Below are 21,512 nucleotides of genomic sequence, written 5' to 3'. Positions count from 1 at the left end.
TGTTCCTAGTTCCTACATGGATTATACCTAAGTCTAAGTACTTACACATATTTATTTATTTATTTGGATTTCCAACAAGAAATACACATTACAGACAAGTTTTAGTAACAAATATTAACTTTCCTTGTGTTTCCTTAATTATAGGACATATTCAAGCAAAGTCCTACTATATGGCTTTTATTATAAGATATCCTGTATATCTTATAATAAACATCATATCAACGCCGCGGTTACGAACGCATGGGGATGTCCTTTTAAATGCGGGTAATTAAATGTAGATCTGTTTATGGCTTTCAAATCTTTTCTTTATCTATACTATCTTCACGAGAATTCCCGCAGTTAAAGCGCTTTGGTAAAATATCCGCCTATTACATTGAGTTTCTGTGCTTCTTCAGTCAAATAAAAAACGTGTCTCAGCTTGTTGTTTTACTGTTTACTTTGATATAAAATGACAAGCAATATTTTGTTCCATTTCACAACTTGCTCACATAAACAATCAGTGTTTAACAACTGATCCACTTCATAAAACATACCTACCTACCACAATAAGCTGAGGGTTTACCAATGCAACGTCACTAAGACACAGCGTCTAAAGTATCATTGCGTCATATCATTTTTATTTTAATTGTTATGAAAAGCGTGCTACTTGTGTTTAGATCTTTACCATTTATTTGTAAGAGGACATACGGAGTGTTTGGAAAAGATGGATGGATTGCCTGAAAGATGACATGAATAGGAAGGGACTGAGTGTCAGTATGACGACCCCAAATAATATTGGAAACAGGGCAGGAAGAAGAAGAAATACGGAGTGTTTTTCCAAACACTCCGCCTGTCTGTGCCTTCAGCACCAACCTTCGTTCGATCTTCGTCAGGTCGTTTGACAGCCTTGGCAGCCTCGGTGCTTTTGGCTTGCTATGTTGCTTGTCAGGCTATGTTCTCCATTCCAGAACGTCAGAGCCCACACATAGATTTTTCGTGGTATTTGGCTGTCCGGATAAATATACAAAACCCAAAATCAATTAAGTATTCTCGGCTATATATTTTTATATACATTCAGCAAATAATTTGACTGTCTGCAATAACACAAAAATAACTAAAAGCAATTTAGGGGCATGCCAGAACAGGACTAGAAAGATAAAAAGCTATTAAACTAAGCCAATGAATACATCTACATAAGTTAGGAGTTCGTAAGATAAGCGTCATTTAAATTATATAAAACTTTAAATTGAGTTTCAAGGTGACAGAATACAATAAAACGGTTACATATGTCACATATGTGTAACTACTCTATTCTATATTATGGCTGAAAAACCTCATATTTTTTCAAAAAAGTGGATTCCTAATAGGGAAGATTTAGATCTCACGTAATACAATCCGGAAAAAGCCGTTAAAAGATTGCCAAGTCATCATTTAATGTCCATCTCTTTGTATAGTCTTGTATATCTTTCTGTTTGATGAAGATATCAAAGATACGTATGTATTACGTATATATTCAGTATTTACACTTGTTGTACCCAGTTTAATTTGTAGCTAAAGATGAAGTTTAAATCCTTTTACTAGCAGTGTAAATACATAAGTCATTAAGGTATTAAACTGATACCATACATTGCAATACATACTCGTATTGGCGCGGAGTCATGATCATATTCGCCTAATAGACGTAAATAAGATGATTCCCGAGACCACGCAAGTACTGAAAGATTCAGGAGCACGCTTCATTCTATGCGGGCTTTCGTGCAAAGCGGACGCATCCCGGCCTATTCACTCGCAACCCTGTGTTAAAGAAACTTAAACAAAATGGGAACCAAGAAGAAAAAGGAACAGTAAGTCTTTTAAAAGTATATTATATGGATACTCAGCTAACGCGACTATATTTTCCGTTATTTTTTCTGTTTAAAAATAGGTATTTAATATGTAATAAGCCTAGCGAATGTTAATTAGCAATTACTCTGAATTTGATAAAAATCAGTTGCGGTTTAAGAATTAGTTCCAATTCTATACTACAGTCTAATCAAAAGTGTTTGTAGTTTACTCGACTGTACTAACGATCAGGAAATAATATGAAGGTTCCGATTATTACAATTGATATGTATGTATTACATAAAAAAAATATAATGGACTTTAAAATACATATAAGTCATTCATTTTCTCATGAAACGTTATTTCATTTGAAATTAAAGTTTTTTTCAATGTATTTTGTCAAATAGGTATGTATAATTTTAATCTTTGATCCTTAACGTACTTCCGTAGTTAAGTTTGGTGGAGCAACAACGTGTAACATTCGGTAGTAATCTATAACAATTGTGGCAGCATATTACTTATCAACGTGTTTGAAAAATAAGATTTTTACTGCTTTCGGAAGTGGCTTAGTAACTTAACATTGATCTACGAAACTGCGAGTGTCTGCATCGTTATAAAATCAATATTAAAAATCGGAGACATATGTACGTAAGAAAGAAACTCATCATCATCCTCCGATTTTCCCAACTATGTTGGGGTCGGGTTCCAGTCGGCTTCCATGTACGTAACAGAAACTACGTTATAAAAAAACGAATCCTCTAAATTCCTCCTCGGTCAAAGTTCGATTTTCGCAAGGTAGTAGGCTGGGTTACTTTCAGCCCTCACAAAAATAATTTAGTGAAAACGAGATAATTAAAATATAATCAGCAGTGTTCAGTAAGTCCAGGCCACTTCCCATACAGAGAAGCATAGTGAACTTTAATCAAAATCACAGTCATACATAAGTAACAACTTCAGAATTTTAAGTCCTGGTTTCTTCATGAAGTTTAAGTTCTAAGACTCACCCGAAAGCGCTTGACTTTAATCACTTCGCTTTAACAACACGACTTATTCTCAGTTTTGAAAATTTGGCCACTAAATACTGTCCTCTAAAACAAAAGTTAATTTTCAGTATAAAATACAATCTAGTAGTTTCAGTTCAATTACCATTTGCTTTAAGATGATCATAATAATAATAAATAACAATCTCTATGTTTGTCCTCTCAGTTGTAAATGACACCCATCCATTAATAGTCTTACCTGCTGCACACTAATAAACGACAGACACAATTATTGTAATGCAAATGTTTAGTCTTAACATTTACTTTCTGTTTTAATGTTGAGTTAAACTAACATAGCATTAAAATTTATCTCGAAAAACATTAATAAAACGTACAAAACAAAGGATTGCGTCGATTTTTGCTACAACCTACAACATATGTTTCTCATAACTTTTGACTTTTGACCCAGACCGATATAGGCAATGATTTTTTTTTGTGTAGGTAATAACAACTACGAAGCCAATTAGAAAATATTATTTTTAAAACCAAAAGTTTAATTCGCTTTTTGACGTTTATTTGGCTATATCTGATAATAAAAAAAGTGAAAGCAAATGTAAATGCGTCTGATAGTATATTGCTATAGATAGCAATATAGGCGTAGCGAATTTTTTTGACCGGTGATTTGTGCAAGTTAAATTTTTTTAAGGCTATTTTACTAACTAATTTTGTAATTTTCAGAAAAAAGGAGCCGGAGAAGACTCTATCGTATTACCAAATAGTAAGTACTGTGTTATAGAATTACAAGTATATGTTTAATGAATTGATCCTAGTTTATGAGGCAAACGCGACATGATAAATCAACGAAAATATTGAATTTTCAATGTGTAAAAAAAAATATTTACGTGTTTTCTTGTCAGCAATTAGCTATATAACTTATTTCACCGTGAATTTATGAATTCCTATCGTATTGTAAATACAAAAGTTCTTTATGTGTTTAAAAATAATAAGCTCATCTCAAAAATCTTGTCATAACCATTCCAATAGTTTTTACCAGTGACTGAATGTTCTCAAAATTACCTAATATCTACCAAGTATACTTTTATGAAACTTGTATAAAATAATATTGGTTACCACATATCAATCAACGTATCAACCGGTATTACAAGTAATTATTATACTTAGTGTTTATCTGAAAAACTAGAGCCAATTTGACAAATCTGTCATTCTTGTAGTATTCAACACTCTAGCTAGACCAGTATATTAAAAACTCTAATCCTCCCGGCCACAATTAATTACTGTTCCAGTGTTACTAATGATTAAAGTTTCATCATCATTTGCTGTGAATTGAGACTATGTGCTATGTGAAGAACACTCAAAATGATTTGATTTAGTAAAGTAATAAATAACATCTAGACCGTTCCTCCTACGTGCTATGTAAAGAACACCCAAAATTATTTGGTTTATTAAGTTAATATCTTCATTGTTCCTCAGTTTCGGTACGCAACATGTACGGAGTTATGTGCAACTATCTTGGGCATCATCTTCGGGCTAGCCAGCGGCGGAGGCGTCTGCTACAACTTGGTGCAGATTGGGGAGCTCAGCACAGCCTTTGTAGAAAGGACCACTTACAGAGAGCGCATGACCAGCTACCTGCCGCTTACCGTCGCCTTTGGAGGAGGAAAGAGGCTGTGAGTACGAGTATTTAAATATGTTTTTTTAAGCGTAGATAAACGAATGTAAATAACTTACACTTTAGACTAGACTTACCATGTGTCCGCCAACTACCGTCCGGCCCATAGTTTGCAGTTTACGAAGCCTTTTTTTTACGATACTTAAATCATCAAATACCTTCCGCTGTGGGTTAGCAGCGGTGAGGGAGTGCCAGCCTTTTATGTACCAGGGACGTGGTAACCCTTTCGAACAATTCCGCTGCCCTGGCAGGCCGTGGCCCTGCTGAGCCCCGCTGAGTTTGCTAAGCCTTAAAGATAATTATATTTTTCACATAACGAAGCATACCTATATTATTAATACATGGGTATTAGATAGTCCAATTACATCACGTTAATGTTGACTTCTAATGTGTCTTTAAACGAGCCATTTTTTGTACAGAGCGAACGCGTCGTATGAAGAGAACATGTTAGCTCTGATAGATGACGCCAAAGCGATGGCGATCGGTCTGTTCCTGAGTATCGGCGTGTCACTCATTTTCTGCATGCTCTCCGTCGGCCTGATCGGGTGGAGCGCGTTACGCCAGGTATCTATTTTAGTTTCGTTGAAAAGAAACAGCACGATAGGTATGCGCGTTCCGAGTATTTGTTGTAGCATGTTATTCATGGCGGATATTTGCTGCACTTTAGAAGAATCTTAAATGATCATATTTATATTTTTTCCAACATATCAGTATACTCACAAATGTTATATAGTACGATGGTTTAAGGTGACGTGAGTTGGGTCAGGTCCTGTACTACCGAGCCCGAGTATCAATGGTTATGTCATATATTTCCGAGCTATTAATTCATTTTGATTACGATACAAAGTGTTACGTAGGTTTCTACTATCCGACCGTCGCGTCTTACTTAAGTAGTTGCCAATCAATACTATTTATTTGAATTCAATACCTATGAATAAAACAAAACATTTTGTAACCGAAAGAAATGAAACGTGCAGGTGTTCTAGTTATTTGTTGTCTCGATTAGTTCAGTTGAGTTTTTATTCTGTTTATTAGACATCGGACAATTTGCTGCGTCATATATGTAGACCTCATTGCGAAACGTCAATAACATTGACCCATTTATGGGACATATTTATTTTATTTATTTATAATCAAGGATTTTATTGCAAGTCAAGTACGTTTCAACTACAGTCAAAACAAATTAATACTGTGATTTGTATGAAGTATAAACAAGCAATGTTCGCGCCAACTAACTTTGCATTTCTTAAGTTAGCAGTTAGCTCTTTGACTCCCTACGTACTTGCTCGTACAGACATTCTCGAGATTTGCTAATGCAAAGTGTGCAAAGTGCTATATACCATTGACTTTACAACAGTCAAAATCTTGAGAAAAGACAACACTACAAGGAACTTAAAACTGTTCATGTTGCAAAGATTTAGCGAACATATCAGTCCTGCGATTCTATAAAATTCGATCAACAACTCGCATTTCACTTCGATTCGTAATGTCATTTCATACTTTAGGGGAGGTAGGGGAGGGATGGGCACTTTTTCACATTTATTGCATAAAAAATTCAGATTTTACAGATAATCAACTTTTATTGTCATTTCTTATGTTTGGCTAGATAAAATCAAAGAGCTATCCTAAAAATTACAATCAGTTTCAACATTACGAGATATTTAATAATAATAATAATAATCAATTTTAATTCAGATAAAAACAATCCATTATTGTTAGTAAAGACATACACAGCTTATAATCTAGTATTAGTACATACACACATACATTTAGGCAACACATTAATTAAAAATTTTTATATAATCATGTCATAACAAATACACAAAATACAATTAATTAAAACGTACACAACTCAACACTACTTCTGGGCACGGTTTGTAGACAACACTTGCGTCTTTGTCCAGTGTTTTAATATGAGGCCATCAGTCCGATCTGCCACAGTCCTCAAGAGACTGTTAGCGCTGCCCCGCACCCGATACATCAGGGATGCGATTCTCTTTCGGATGATAGCGTGAAAGTCATCAATACGCGCCTCCGCAAACATCCCTGATGCACTGCAGTGTCGCGGCAATCTCACTAGGGCCCTGTATGCGTTATTGAATTGGATTCGTAAGGCGCTGTAGGCCCTCTGCGTATAGTCGACCCATAGGCTGCAAGTGTAGAGAGATGTGCAGTACGCTCTGAACAGAGTATTCTTGACATCCCTTGAGCACTTTGCAAACCTACGGATCAACATATTGCTCCTGACTGACAGCGCCCTACGTTCCCTTTCAATGTCATTCTTATCAGTCTGCGTAGCAGTGACCCAGTGCCCCAGATATTTAAAAGAAGTGACCCACTCTAAAGCAGTCCCTACAAGTGTAATAGGTGGTACATCATAGCTTTTAGTGCCTGCCTTGAACAGCAGACACTCGCTCTTCTTTGCATTATATCTAAGTCCATGGGCCTCCGCATAACGCTCACACACCGACAATAGCGTTTTGAGGGCGCTGATCGATGGAGCTAGCAGCACCATGTCGTCGGCGTAACTGATATTGTTGACAAGTGTTCCGTCAATCGAACAACCTACCATAGTGCCGCTGAGCTCACGAACCAGCCGATCCACATACAGACCGGTTTAAACGGTTTCAATAAAACCGTCGACACGTCAAAATTTTGTTTAGTCTGACATGCTTTAGTTGGTACTTACGTAGTGTTTAAAGTTACTTTTTGCTTTTTATAGGGTTTATCGTTTATAACATTTTGTCATAATAATTGCGTACTTTTTTGGGTCGGGGGTTTTTTTAAATTTATAATTTTATTTTATTTCATGGTTTTTTAAAGGAGCTCCTTAATTTTTCCTTCTTTTTATGATGGGTTCGCTATATGCGATCTCAGCCAAAGGAAGCTGTTTAACAATCCTCATGACAAACTGGCTCTGGGAGAATTGCACAGATTGAGAAACAATAAAGATGGACCTTTGTTGATCCAGGGTTATATATCATTCTAGGGTTTCATCCGCCACATCCCATTTCCAGCATTAGGTTCTCGTCAATTAGAAACATGAAGAAAACTAGTCAAGACAAATTAAACGAGCCCAAACTCGATGGGTTTACTAAAAGGCAGTTCAGGGTTACGTCTCCTATCTTCGTGTCCTAACAGCAGACCAGCTCAGTGGTTCCAGAAGACATTAGTATTTCAAATTTTAGATCCCACCTATGCTTGCAAGTAAACTGATCGTGTAACATTCCTATCACACCTAACAAACGAGCTGATGACCTTGAAGACCTAAACCGATTTCCACCAAACATAGCTAAGAACACTCCCGAATGACATTCCTTTTAAACAAAAAAAACCGCATTACAATCGGATCATCCGTTTGGGAGCTACGATGCCACATACACACACACACACACAGACACGTCAAACTTATAACACCCCGTCGTTTTTGCGTCGGGGGTTAAAAAGAATGGTTTGCGACGGGAAATTCTTAAAGATTTAATATAACGAGCAATACAAGAGGTATCAAAAGGTTAAAAAATAAAATTAACAGCTGATAAATATGGAGTCCCTAGATCAAGTTGGCAACGGTACCTGAAACAAGATTCTATAAAGGATTTTTAGCGCAGATTTATAACCTCACAAATTTTCACTGAAGAAGAAGAACAAAAATTTACAAATTATACATTACATGGTATGTCCAAGCCTCCCTACCATAGGGAGCATTGGACACTTTTGACTTAGTTTATAAAAAAAAAATCGGTAAAAAAACTTAACTAAAACGGTTTTATCTTATGTGCACTGAAAACTAGAAAATAAAAAATAGTTACTTACCTGTCACACTACGGTGGTCCCGGTCATATTAGACTAAAATAAAAACGTGGGGCCCATAAACTATTGCTGTAGTACCTCTTCTAGAGGTATAATAGGTGTGGATTGCATCGACTTACTATAATCGTAACTGGAGATTTTGACAATCAATCATTAATAATAGAAAATACACATACCTTTCATTAGTTTTCTTTATAACGATCCGAAACCGCAACAAAATATTTAAGTACTTTTACGAGTGTTTGTTCTTGACAACTCACAGAAATGACAGAAAGTCTATGAATGAACACCGTTACCAGTCGGTAACGTAAACTACCCAATAAAAAAAAACTATGATCAAATCAGAATAAAAGGACCCCTTTATTCTGATTTCATCATGTCTCCCAACTGCCCATCTCTCCCCTACCTCCCCTATAGATAGACAGATTTTGGCAGATCTGTCAAAATCTCGACTTTAATTTAGTTCAACTTGTCAACACGCTCGATAGTGAAGCGCTAGTGTAGTTTGACAATGTCAATCACGAAACTTTAAGGTAGAATTCCGTGGGTCGCGATTGTCGCAGCCGCGCGCGACAAAAGTCAACCTATGAAAATGTATGGCACCGCTGCCGAGGGCCGCGACAGTCGCGCGCGGACGACGAATTTCGTGAGCCGCTCGCGGCCGTACGCTTCTCAACATGGTCTAGCGCTTAATAACATCTATAGAATTTTAGTAAAACCAGAATTAAATTGTTGACAATGCCGCGAGCAGCTTACGAAATTCGTCGGCCGCGCGCGACTGTCACGGGCCTCGGCAACGGTGCCATACATTTTCATAGGTTGACTATTGTCGCGTCCACGGAATTCCACCTTTAGATCGAAGTCGAAGTGAGAGTGATGTCGAAGTGAGTTGTGATATTTTATAGAATCGACATGCAGTAACGACTGCTTACCGATGATGAACACGATTTATTCGACTGAGGAGCGTTAACTCAATCAGCAGTAATCAAGAGTTGGACTCCGAGCAATACGCTGTTCGCTTTAGTGCTGTTTACATTCCTATTTAAAGTGCCGTCTGCATCAAGTCCTGCTCAATCAAAATTATCCATTACAATTTGCTGTTACAAACCTTTAATAATGTATGTCCTTCAATTTTTAAGCACCATATATTCATGAGTAATACTTGCCAAAACTAATTTCATTTAAAATATAACGATGTATTTAATTGATTGTTTCCTCATTGATGAGTGAAATCGGAAGGCAATTTATTTATATGGAACTAGCTGTTCTCCACCGTTCCACCCGTGTCCTGAGGAAACTTCTTAAAAAGTAGACTTTGTTCGTTTTTAGGCTCTAAACTGTCGGTCTTCCTTTCATTATATTAGTTCAGTAGTTTTGACATGAAACCTGGATAGAGAGATTTACTTTCGCATTTATAGTATTTGCAAGGATTAAGAGACAGCTTTAAGCCACAGCTAGTCTCTGTATTTATTTATGAATATAACACATATTCCTCGTCCCGTGTTCCCGAATGAAACACCACAAGATTAAAATTAAGTAGGTGCCTTATTCTTCTCACCTTGAACTTGTATATATTTTGTGTTCACGTTGATTCCTGTCACATGTCTTATCTTGTTTAACTGTAGAGGTAATCGCAATATTATAAACTTCCTCTAAAGTAGGTACCTACTTAGATAAAGTATTAATGAAGATTATACGAATATTAAATACCTACCTATGTAGCTATGAATGTCTAGGTGCGCGTTTGTTTATTTATTGAAGACTGGATTATGGCTGACTTGACGGATATAACTTCTAAAAATTCCTGGTTCGTATCTTACAATATTCTTCAAATTGCTCGTCATTATGTCATTAGAGGAAAGGTATACAAGTATTCATATACCTACATCTAGGTAGGGTCCTACCAAACACCGATAGTTTTATTGAAACCAAATCTAAACAATAGTGCTTGGTGCTGGGTACGCCATTTATTTTTCTGCTGATATAACACAGGTACCAAATAGGTCTGCTATAGCTGCAATTGTAGGTAGTAAGGTTCCTACTCGTCTTTTGACATACTGGGTTTCATAATTCGCGTAAGCAATAATTTGATCCTTGGCTATGAAATAATAACTTCAAAACACGTGCTACAAATTAAAGTTAAGAAGGTTTTCCTGTGATTGAATGTTTATGTATGTGCCTATATTAGGTAACGGATTGCCTACAATGGCAACAGTCCTAAATTGTCCCGTCGTGAGCTGCACAGGTGCAGTATTAGAATGAAATCTGTAACAAACATGTCCTATATTTTTATGTGATATAACAATTAAATAACTAGAACAAATTTTACACTAGCGCAAACGAAATCAATTGCTTTAAATTGATGACCTTACTGCTGATTGACTCGCTGAGCTTCACATTGTGAATGAAAACGAAATAATGCTGCTTACTGATAAATGTGGTCTTGGCGAATCAATGTGAACATTTATAATTTAAGGAACGTCACAGATTCACACATATGCCTCATTTAACATTATAACAGATGAATAATGAAAATAAACCAATTTGTTTGATTCTCTTATATATTTGTGATCTAAACAGGCCTGGCTGTCATTTTCTATCTGAACTTCTGCTGTACACAATCCTTGCCTAAACAAAAATGGATTATTTCTTCTCACAAAAGATATAACTAAGAAACCTATTAACATAGTGTAACTTTATAAGTATCCATTTACTTCATGATTTCACGTATACTGTATATTGTATTATATTTATGGTATACTGTCGTCTAATGTTCGAAATAGAGACGTAATTAGTAGACAGAATAACGTACTAAATACAGGCGTGTTCGGAATTCCTAGAAAACATCCCGTAGACCAGTTAAGGTTTGTCCTTGTTCATAAATGAAGCAAGGTTGTCAAATGTACGAAGGTCTTTGTGAGGCTTACAGGGAAATAGGGAGGCATAGCCTTGATACGCTAGCAAGCGTAATATATAGTTCCAAGAACCAAGTTTTCCATACGTAAGTGCGACAAGGCATTTACCCAGATGTGGTTGCGGTCTAAAGATCCCGGAATATGGAAATGGATTTTCCTTTCTGAGCGTAACTGAATCATTTCATTTTAATAAGGACATTGTATTGTTACCAAAAGTTATGCAGATTTGGAGTTTACATTTTTAATTATGCACAGCTACTGTATTTTTCACCAGTAAATCTTGTTTTTAATTCTTTAAATTTCTTCTCTAATCTCTGAGCATTTGTCTTATGTACATAAGTTAAGGAATACTTGTGCAATTAAATTTTTCCTGAATCAGCGTTGATTGATCAATGAGTCAGTTCTTAGTGTTTTTGTAGATGGGTAAATAATAACAAATTATAATTATCTTATAAATACGCATTTCCCAGATAACGCGGATTCGGATGAAATTCTTGAGGGCGGTGCTGCGACAGGACATGTCGTGGTTCGATACAGATTCTGAATTCAACTTAGCTTCAAAAATGTCTGAGTAAGTAACACTGTAATATCAACTTAATTTATTTTATAAAAAGGCTGAATTCTTAAACAACATTATTAGGCCAATTGAGAATTTCTAATTCCAAAATGCAAAATAAAGTGAATATGTCCCTATCACGAATATTTTTTAAATATTGCATTCATGTTTGAATTTCCGTTCAAAATCACATAGCCTTGTTGCCGTCTTGGACTTGTCAGGTGATTAAACTCGCAACCCGAATGATAAGAAGGAGCACACCATTGCACATTGATGTAATACTCAAAGGAACATTGTTCGATAAGGAATATTAACAATCACGGCCAATGCACGCGTTGTATCAGTTTATAGGCTCATGTCCGCTAAGTCATCAATTACTCAAAGTACTTAAATTTAATCATTATCTCCTCAATTCGCAGTTAGGATGATATAGATATAACATATTTTTCGAAAATAGTGGACACTATGTAGATGTACAGTTCATATTTTGATTCGATGTGTTTTCTCCTTTTCAGGAATCTGATGGCCTTGAAGGAAGGTATGGGTGACAAGGTGGCCGTGGTGTCCAATTTGGTGGGCACTGCCATCATCTGCCTCTGTACAGCTTTCCCTCTCGGCTGGGAGTTGACCCTGGCTTGTGTCTCCGTCATGCCTTTCTCCATAGCCGTCTCTATTCTTCTAACTAATGTAAGTATTTATAAAAAATAAAAAAACGCAAGATTTTATAAATTTATCGTGCTAATAAATAATATTCCCAGATAAAGCTGCAACAATTAATTTGCTCTTACCGTCTATCTGATCTTTCATAAATGCTCGAAGTTATACCTATTGACATTCTTCAATTTTTTTATTTCAAGTATCAAACAAAATCGTCTATATTAGAAATGGAATCGTACAGTCAAGCTGGCAAACAAGCAGAAGAAGTACTGAAATCAGTTCGAACTATTGTAGCCTTCAACGGAGAGAGTAAGGAAGTTGACAGGTAAGGGAAATCTTACTTATTTTCATGATACTCGTTACCAACAAAACCCAAATTTTATACATCTATACCAGATGGAATAAATATTTATATAGTAAAATGTACAACAACAATGTGTAACAACTAGGTAAGTACTTCACATTTTATAAGAAAGTCTTGTTATGTATTAATAGTAGTTGATCCGAAGATAATTGCTCTCGAGAGTTTGTTTATTTGCGGAGGCATTAATCATTATCGCTAGGTATTGCACAATATTGTGCTGTTACAGAAAATCGGCGTGCTGTTTACTAAGTTCGTAGCTTCAATACTGCTATCTCGAATTAAATCTTATGATTATCAACAGATTTTAAACATTTCACCAATCGTTTATATTTTTCTACCATACCTGTAGTCTTAATTTAAAATGTCTACTCCTACTTTCAGGTACACAAAACTACTGCAACCTGCAGAAAAACAAGGCCGAAAACGTGGTCTGTACACCGGCCTTGGTAACGGGTTCAACTGGGTTCTCACGTACTCCCTAAATGCTATCGGTTTCACGTACGGCACCAGACTCGTCTTCTTAGACTGGGACAAGCCCGATGACGACCGCAAATATTTAGTCGGAGTCGTTTATAGTGTGAGTGATAAATATTTACTTATCTACACAGACAATAGATAAAAAGGTTACGAACGTGTTTGTGTCCGGAAGAACATTTTAATCTGTTTAAAATTGCTCAACAACACCGAATGTTGTGAAACACATTTGGTGCACACAACAACAGATTGAAAGTTCAAAGTGGTGTGATGTTTGCAGATACTTTTCGGCGTATACATGGCAACTCAGTCGATGACGTTCTGCGTGCCGCACGCGGAGGTGTTCGCGGCGGCGCGCGGGGCTGCCTCCACTATATTCCAGCTGATCGACCGCGAGCCACTTATCGACAGTTTGCAGCAGGGAGGGCTGTCCCCCAGGAGAGTCATTGGCGATATTTCTTTAGAAGACGTTCACTTTAGCTATCCATCACGACCTGAAGTCAAGGTGATTTTCTCATCACATACCCTCATTAATAAAATCCCTATTTTTGCTTTCCGTCTAGATCATTATTTGAATAAGTGTCATTCACATTAGGGTAAGCCCGCTAGGTATTATTACATTGTCAAATAAAGGCTGATTATGATAATTATTGTCACAACATTTTCATGATAACTGTATATCAAGATCTCTATTTTTAAACCTAATTTATCATTATTATCAATGTTTACATAATGAATTACATACTGGAAGATTCGTAGCCGATTCATCACAACACACGCTACTTGTGCTATAGATAGTGCATTTACAGAATCATAATATTTCGCAGGTCCTCAATGGGTTTTCCATTAAAATCAAAGCTGGAGAGTGTGTGGCTTTAGTCGGCTCTTCTGGCTGCGGCAAGACAACTATATTACAATTACTTCAACGACTTTACGATCCTCACTCGGGGTCAGTGAAGTTGGATGGCAAAGATGTCAAAAATCTCAATTTAGGCTGGCTTCGCTCCTGCTTGGGTAAATAAACTTAATCCTAGTTTAAAATATAGTATGACAACAGTTAGCTTCATACTAGAATACTACAAATATCTTAATGTTAGGAAATTTCAGAGGGAATTTGAGAGGCTTGCTGCCCCATTTGATTCGATCCGAACATCATACGCCTATCAGAATATAGATTTATGCGATGAGTCTCACATAATCGGAACAATTCCCTACGACAGGCTGACGCAAACATTTTATACTTTACTTATATTATAGACTAAAAGATGATGTCATCTTATGCAATTTCGAATTTAATGTTTTCAGGAGTGGTCGGTCAAGAACCTGTGCTGTTCCGAGGCACAATTTTCGAGAACATCTCTATAGGTTTTCCTGAAGCCACTAGGGAAGAAGTTCAGACTGTGGCTGAAATGGCATACGCGCATGACTTTATCACCAATTTGCCTAATGTAAGTGTGGAAAACTGATCTGAACTTCTAATTATTCCTTACATACTCTTCACATACCTACTCAAATTCTTTATGTCTCTCTCTCTCGATTACTTGTCTCGTTATCTTATGCTGTAATGAAGCTATTGTGTCTGACTTTAGGGCTACGACACAGTGATAGGCGAGCGCGGCGCGTCGCTGTCGGGCGGACAGAAGCAGCGCATCGCGATCGCGCGCTCGCTGCTGCGCGAGCCGGCCGTGCTTCTGCTAGACGAGGCCACCTCCGCGCTCGACCCGCACTCCGAGCGCCAGGTGCAGGCCGCGCTCGACCGCGCCAGCCTCGGCAGGACTACCATCATGGTCTCACACAGGTACAAGCATACTTATACATACTATACATCGCGATCGCGCGCTCGCACGGTTACAGACATACCTAAACACATCGCGATTGTAAGCCTGCCTTATATTTTCTACTTATGACATAAGTAAATATCCTTTGTTTTTGACAGGCTGTCCACCATAACTAACGCCAACCGTATTATCTGTATGGACCAAGGAGCTATCGTTGAAGAAGGAACACACGAAGAGCTGATGAAAACGAAAGGTATCTCTTCATTGTTTTATATTAATTAACATAAATGTGCTCACAACACTATAGGAAACACACCAGTGAATAACGTAAAGACTTCTTGATTCATCTAATGATACTTTATTGCAACATTTTAGGTTTCTACTACAAACTAGTAACCACAGGAAATGAAAATAAGGAGCCTGAAGAAATAGAGACAGTGGCAGAAGAAGGAGATGGTGAAGAAAACGGTGAACCCGTGCTAGCTCCTCGCGCTGATGTCAAGAGGAAATCTAATAGACGCGTGCACAGACACCATTCAATTAAGAGAGGTTCGAAATATACAAAGAATACAATACCTTTATTCAAACTGTTTGCTTGAGAGAATTATAATTATTGTAGCACTTTTAGTAGATGATTTAATAAGTGTGACCTAATGCGTATCCCAACATTATCATTGTATTTTCACAGATTCTCATGACTGGATGACTCCTCGTGGGTCGATATGCTCAGTGGTGTCGACTGGCTTGCAGAACTTTGTGTATAATGCGGACTATGAATCTGATGAAGAAAAGGATGAAGAGGAAGTAAGTTTTCTTATATTTTTTTCGAAATCAATGTGTTAAACTTTTTTTGTTGTAATGGGGGAGAAAACCTCTGCAAAATATCAATCTAAAGCTTTTGGTGTGTACTTTCAGGAAGTAAAACCAGTTAGCGACTGGCAAATTTTGAAACTAAACGCTCCAGAATGGCCGCTCATCACAATAGGATCAGTAGCAGCATTTATTCAAGGAGCTTGTTTCCCCGTTTTTGCGTTGCTTTTTGGATTTTCAAGTGGAGTAAGTAATTTTATGAAGACAATAAGTATGCTTCTTCTTAAGCAATGAATTTGAAATCAATTTTGCTCAATTTTCCCCCCATTTTCAGATTTTCATTCTAGATGATAGAAACGAGATCCTCTACCTAGCGGATCTGTATTCGGGTATGTTCATTGTGGTGGCTGCCGTGGCTGGCGTGTCCATGTGCCTGCAGAGTACTACCTTCACTACGGCTGGCTTAAAGATGACCACAAGGTTACGCCAACAGTACTTTACTTCTCTACTCAAACAGGTAACTAATCATTTCTTTAATTCTCATCTTTATTTAAAAATCAAGAGTATACAATAACAAAATATCTTGATTTATTTAAGGAAATCGGATACTTTGATAAAGAGTGCAACACAGTTGGTGCGATGTGTGCTAGGCTGAGTGGAGACACGGCAGAAGTGCAAGGTGCCACCGGCCTGAGAATAGGCCTCATACTGCAAGGAATAAGCTCGGTGCTCGTTGGCTTCCTCATGGCGATCTGTTATAACTGGAAACTCACTCTAGTCGGAACAGTTTTCTTGCCTTTGGTCAGTATCATAATATTTACCTTCCTTATCTTGAGTTTACTTTTTGATTGTGGCACTTGGCATACGAATTCTATGCAATACATATTTTAATACTTCTGGATTTTTCATGAATCTGTTCTCTTCTGACACTATTTTAATGTATCTGCAGATGGTAGGCAGCATATGGCTAGAAGGAATAGTTTCCCAGCAGTCTCAGGTCGACGAACGTACCGCAATGGAATCCGCCACAGCTATTGCAACCGAAGCAGTTGTCAGTATCAAGACAGTTCAGAGCTTAGGTAAGTAATTTATTAATGTATACATACCTTGCTTTTATGAAAACGAAAATTTTTAATTCAGATCTACTTTTATTCACATTCAAACAATAAAACTTCAAAAATAAAGGATCCAAATAATGTTTTGATGACGACTTTTATTCAGGTGTCGAGCCAATTTTCCTGAAGAGGTTCGAAGAAGCCTTAGAAGTGGCTTGTGTAGCTGTTGCCAAGAAGACTCGCTGGAGAGGCCTGGTCCTCGGCTTGGGAGTCTACGTGCCATTCATGGCTTATTGCAGTGCAACCGTCTATGGTGCCGTCTTGGTTGCCTATGGAGAGATAGAATATAAAATTGTTTTGCTGTAAGTGCTATCAAAAACAAATTTTTTCAAATAATATTCTTCTACAACGAGCATGATGCTGGTTATTATAAAAACAAACCGATTATTGTCTTCAGGGTGAACGAAGCCATTATGTATGGGGCATACATGTTAGGCCAGTCTTTGGTGTACGTTCCGAGCTTCAATTCAGCCAAGACCTGTGGTGCGAGAATCCTTTCAGTCATCAGAAGAACTCCCAGAGTAAAAACAGAAGATGGAATACGAGACAAAAAGGACTGGGTAAGCATTATAAAAACGAACATTGTTTACCCCATAATGATCAGTACTTCAATGACTTTCCCTTAAAATGTATCTTTATGTGTTTCATATCTAGACAGCGACAGGAAACTTCAGTGTACGAGACGTAGAGTTTAGTTACCCGACTCGCCCGCACCAGAGAATTCTGAAAGGCATTGATCTAAAAGTGGAGGCCGGCAAGACCGTGGCTTTAGTGGGCTCCTCGGGCTGCGGCAAGTCCACAGTACTGCAGCTCATCCAAAGATTCTACGACCCGGATTCCGGTAACATTGTACGTATCATGTGTATTGAAATAAGCGCTGCAAGAATAATGTATTCTATCAAAGTAAAATCCTTCAAACTGATTATCAATGATTACCGTTTACGGGTAAAATATCATTAACATTTTTAGAAATAAATTCAAAACCTCAGCAATATAGCACACACCTTGCTTGCTGCAACTGTCATGGTATTATTCACTGTTATCTTAACGAGTCTGCGACGATAACTATAGATAACCGCAAGGTCATCATTAAATACTAATCTAATTAGTTTACAGCCGGATTTCAGAGTCGCATAGTTTTTTTTTGCAAATCATGGATCGAAAAATTTTGGATGTCATCAAGGAAGCTATACAAGTATCTTATCTAAAAAACTGCGTATTTGCTATGTCACTATATTTTTCAAAATTGACAAGTAGAAAAACATTTCAAGGTTTTTTCCATTTTCGAAAACGGAATTAGCTTAAACCAAATAAATAGCGTTAACAAGCTCCCAGTCTGAGCCGTATCTAATAAAATACCACGTCCAACGTTTTTCACCAATCTAAAAGACAAACAGATTTCCTTGATTCTTTTCAACATTTCTATCGAAACAGTTGTAATTTTATAACGTGTCGCAGGAACTCGACAGTCGCGACATCAGGTCGTCGCTGACGCTGCCGCGGCTGCGACGCCAGCTGGGCGTGGTGCAACAGGAGCCCGTGCTGTTCGACCGCACGCTCGCAGAGAACATTGCCTACGGAGACAACCATAGAAAAGTCACCATGCATGAGATTGTGGCTGCCGCTAAGGCTGCCAATATACATAGCTTTATTGTCTCCTTGCCTAAAGTAAGTTAATTCGATTTGCTTGAAGTATCTGATATGCCAACAAGCTGTTATATAAATTTTTGTTACATATTTTGGAATAGATCTTGAAATGGTTGCATCGTCTCTATGGCTAAGCTATTCCATCCTTGAATTTAGGGCTACGAGACGAACCTGGGGTCTGGCGGCGCGCAGCTGTCGGGCGGGCAGAAGCAGCGCGTGTGCATCGCGCGCGCACTCATCAGGTCGCCGCGCCTGCTGCTGCTCGACGAGGCCACCTCCGCGCTCGACGCCAACAGCGAGCGGGTAACACATTGCTACCGACCCTCTACCAAATAACTCTCCAAACATTCTGACCTCATTCAATCATATTGATTACCTTTCAGGCGGTCTCGGAAGCGCTAGAGAAGGCAGCCAAGGGCCGCACGTGTATCACAATCGCACATCGACTCTCCACCATCAAAGACGCGGACCTCATCTGTGTGCTGGACAAAGGTACAATCAAAGTTCTGATGGCTATGACATTTATTATCGTCATCTATGATATGGGGATCTCAAAAACTGTTTGTTTTCAGGTAAAATCGTGGAACGTGGTTCTCACTCGGAACTAATCAGCCAGCGAGGCTATTACTGGAAAATGTGTAAAGGACAAAACATGGTTTAATTATTGTAAGAACTTCAAAAATCTGTCTTCAACCACTCAATTTTTTTGCAACAGAAAATAGTTCTAACCCGATCAGTATTTCTTATAAGTACATCTCAGTGATGAAGATCTCCAATGACAATAAGTTATAATAATAAGCCTTACTTGTACAGAATCTACATAGATTATTATAACTTCAGTTGTTCCATGGCGTCAGTATTAAAACCAAGCCATATTGCATTTGTATCATAATTTAATTTAAATATTACTCGAATATATTCTCATAAATAGCTAATATACCTTTTGGGAGTCTAATAAGATATTTAATTACTACAATAGCATTTTAAATCATTTTAGATTGAATATAATTTTGTTTCACGTGCTTTAGTTATCTCGGTAGCCCAATCGATATAAATAATTTAGAATAAGAATACCTTTATTGTTTACTTCGTTTTTTCGTGTTTCTTGTTAATGAGAAGTAATGAAAATTTTATATTAAGTCAAGTTTATCACTGCGCTATTTTTGTAAGATTTTTAGTATTAGTGGGTAAGATGAGTTGTCAATAACGCTATAAAAGTTAGTTGTATTGTTACGATGTAACGATCTATAAGCAGCTTTCTCCATGAATCTTTTCAATATCTTGAGTCTCGAGTGTCCAGTGTATAAAAATTATCTACACGAGCATAATAGGGCTCATAAGGAGTGTCTAATTGTATACGGGATGTAACTTCCAATAGAATGTAAGTGTTCTTTTTACGTTAAATATAAAAATCTCTTATGAAATCGTATTTGTTTTTATGACCCGTACTATGTTTGATTTCACCTGATAGACCCGAAGAGTCACCCAGAGTACCTAATAAAGTCTAATATTTTAGAAGAACCGCAGATCCCATTAACTTTGAAACCTACATAACCCTTACGTGATGTCTAGCACTTTATAATATTTTGGACTTTTTAAAAGTTAGCTTTCCTTTTTTAGTTTTAGTTTTGTAGCGAGGATTGTTCGATTACCCACATCTTTAAACTTAAACAAAAATGCTTTCAGATGACCCCTCCCGCTGTGGGTTAGCAGCGACGAGGGAGTGTCAGACTCTTACTGACTAAAAACCGGCGTGTTCTTGTCTTTTTATGTGCCGGGGCCGCGGTATCTCTTTCGAACAACCCCGGAATATTCCGAGACCTTAGCTTTAAAAATTAAATTGTCTGTGGTGGTACAATTTTTTAGTCTTGTAATTTGGCCTACCAGTCTGGGTTGGTGCGATTAATTTGAAGTCAATCGTCGGGAAGGACATCTGCTGTTGATAAACCGCTGTAGGCACCAGTGGGATCTAAGGATATCAAAAACTTGTTCAAACCTGTAGATAACTGTCCTGACTGTACCAGACTTATCACAAATCTAGCAAGTACCTAATTATTCATCACTGCTATTCGTCGTGGGGTTACGCAACAGATATAAATAGCATTGATTTCGTCAGCAGAACGTCACCAGTGCAGCTAATATTATCTTGATACTTGGCAATGGCAGTGATCAGGGTTATGTTTGCAAACTTTCATGTGGTTTACAGTGAAATAAGGTATCTTCTTTTAAATCAGCACGGTGATAGAAAGTAGTCGTAGGGCCAATAAATGCTTCATATAAATCTTAGAAGATAAGAAGATACCCAAAACAAATATATTGTATCAGTATACATATAAGGATAACCCAAAAGAATAGATCGAAACAAGGAAATCATTACTATGCGCTCTCGGAAAAAAACTGATGACTCGCTTGTTATGACATGTGGTATTGAGACAAGTAATACCGACTACAGAAACAGTAAAAAGCTTAAAGACTAGAATAAGTTTAAAGGTGTGTGGGTGTGACCGTGGTTGACAGCTAATATCTACAGAATAAATGAAATCAAGCAAGCAACAAAGGGTACAAGGAATATTAACCGATCCATAAAACACGTGGTGCACAGTCTCTTACGAATACATTTTTTCCTATGGTCGGGCTATCCAGACTATTCCAGACATTCTATGCGACGGCCAACATTGCCCGTCTTATTCGCAAAGCAACAGAGGAGACGAGAACACGCATGTATGGCAATTAGATATTTAAAAACAGTAAAATGTTATGTACAAAAGCATGACAATAAGGAATCCTTCATTTCTGATATCGTGATACTATTTACTACATTTATGCATTATTAAAGGGATTCATCTAAAACCGGCTGTAATTAGATGATTACTGAGATTAGCCGTTCATGACAACACGAAGTTTTCATGCCAGTCA

The 21,512-nt window shown here is 37.4% G+C and overlaps 1 protein-coding gene across 1 annotated transcript; it reads left to right on the top strand.

Moving 5' to 3' along the window:
• Positions 1 to 1,666: 1,666 nt before the first annotated feature.
• On the top strand, positions 1,667 to 20,020 carry LOC110374586 (multidrug resistance protein homolog 49). The gene is made up of 26 exons (XM_049837266.2): positions 1,667 to 1,823; positions 3,519 to 3,558; positions 4,272 to 4,468; positions 4,890 to 5,034; positions 11,666 to 11,766; positions 12,267 to 12,438; positions 12,609 to 12,733; positions 13,154 to 13,349; positions 13,527 to 13,751; positions 14,074 to 14,260; positions 14,552 to 14,694; positions 14,836 to 15,044; positions 15,183 to 15,277; positions 15,400 to 15,573; positions 15,713 to 15,828; positions 15,940 to 16,080; positions 16,169 to 16,351; positions 16,432 to 16,635; positions 16,784 to 16,913; positions 17,056 to 17,251; positions 17,347 to 17,509; positions 17,604 to 17,798; positions 18,408 to 18,617; positions 18,753 to 18,899; positions 18,980 to 19,088; positions 19,169 to 20,020. Exons 1-26 carry the CDS (start codon positions 1,798 to 1,800, stop codon positions 19,255 to 19,257), a joined length of 3,918 nt encoding a protein of 1,305 aa, XP_049693223.2. The 5' UTR covers positions 1,667 to 1,797; the 3' UTR covers positions 19,258 to 20,020.
• Positions 20,021 to 21,512: the final 1,492 nt, after the last annotated feature.

The sequence above is a fragment of the Helicoverpa armigera genome, chromosome 1, assembly GCF_030705265.1.
Source record: "Helicoverpa armigera isolate CAAS_96S chromosome 1, ASM3070526v1, whole genome shotgun sequence".
Classification (NCBI taxonomy): domain Eukaryota; kingdom Metazoa; phylum Arthropoda; class Insecta; order Lepidoptera; family Noctuidae; genus Helicoverpa; species Helicoverpa armigera.
Note: the sequence above shows the minus strand (reverse complement) of the source record. Positions and strands in the feature narration are given on the sequence as shown.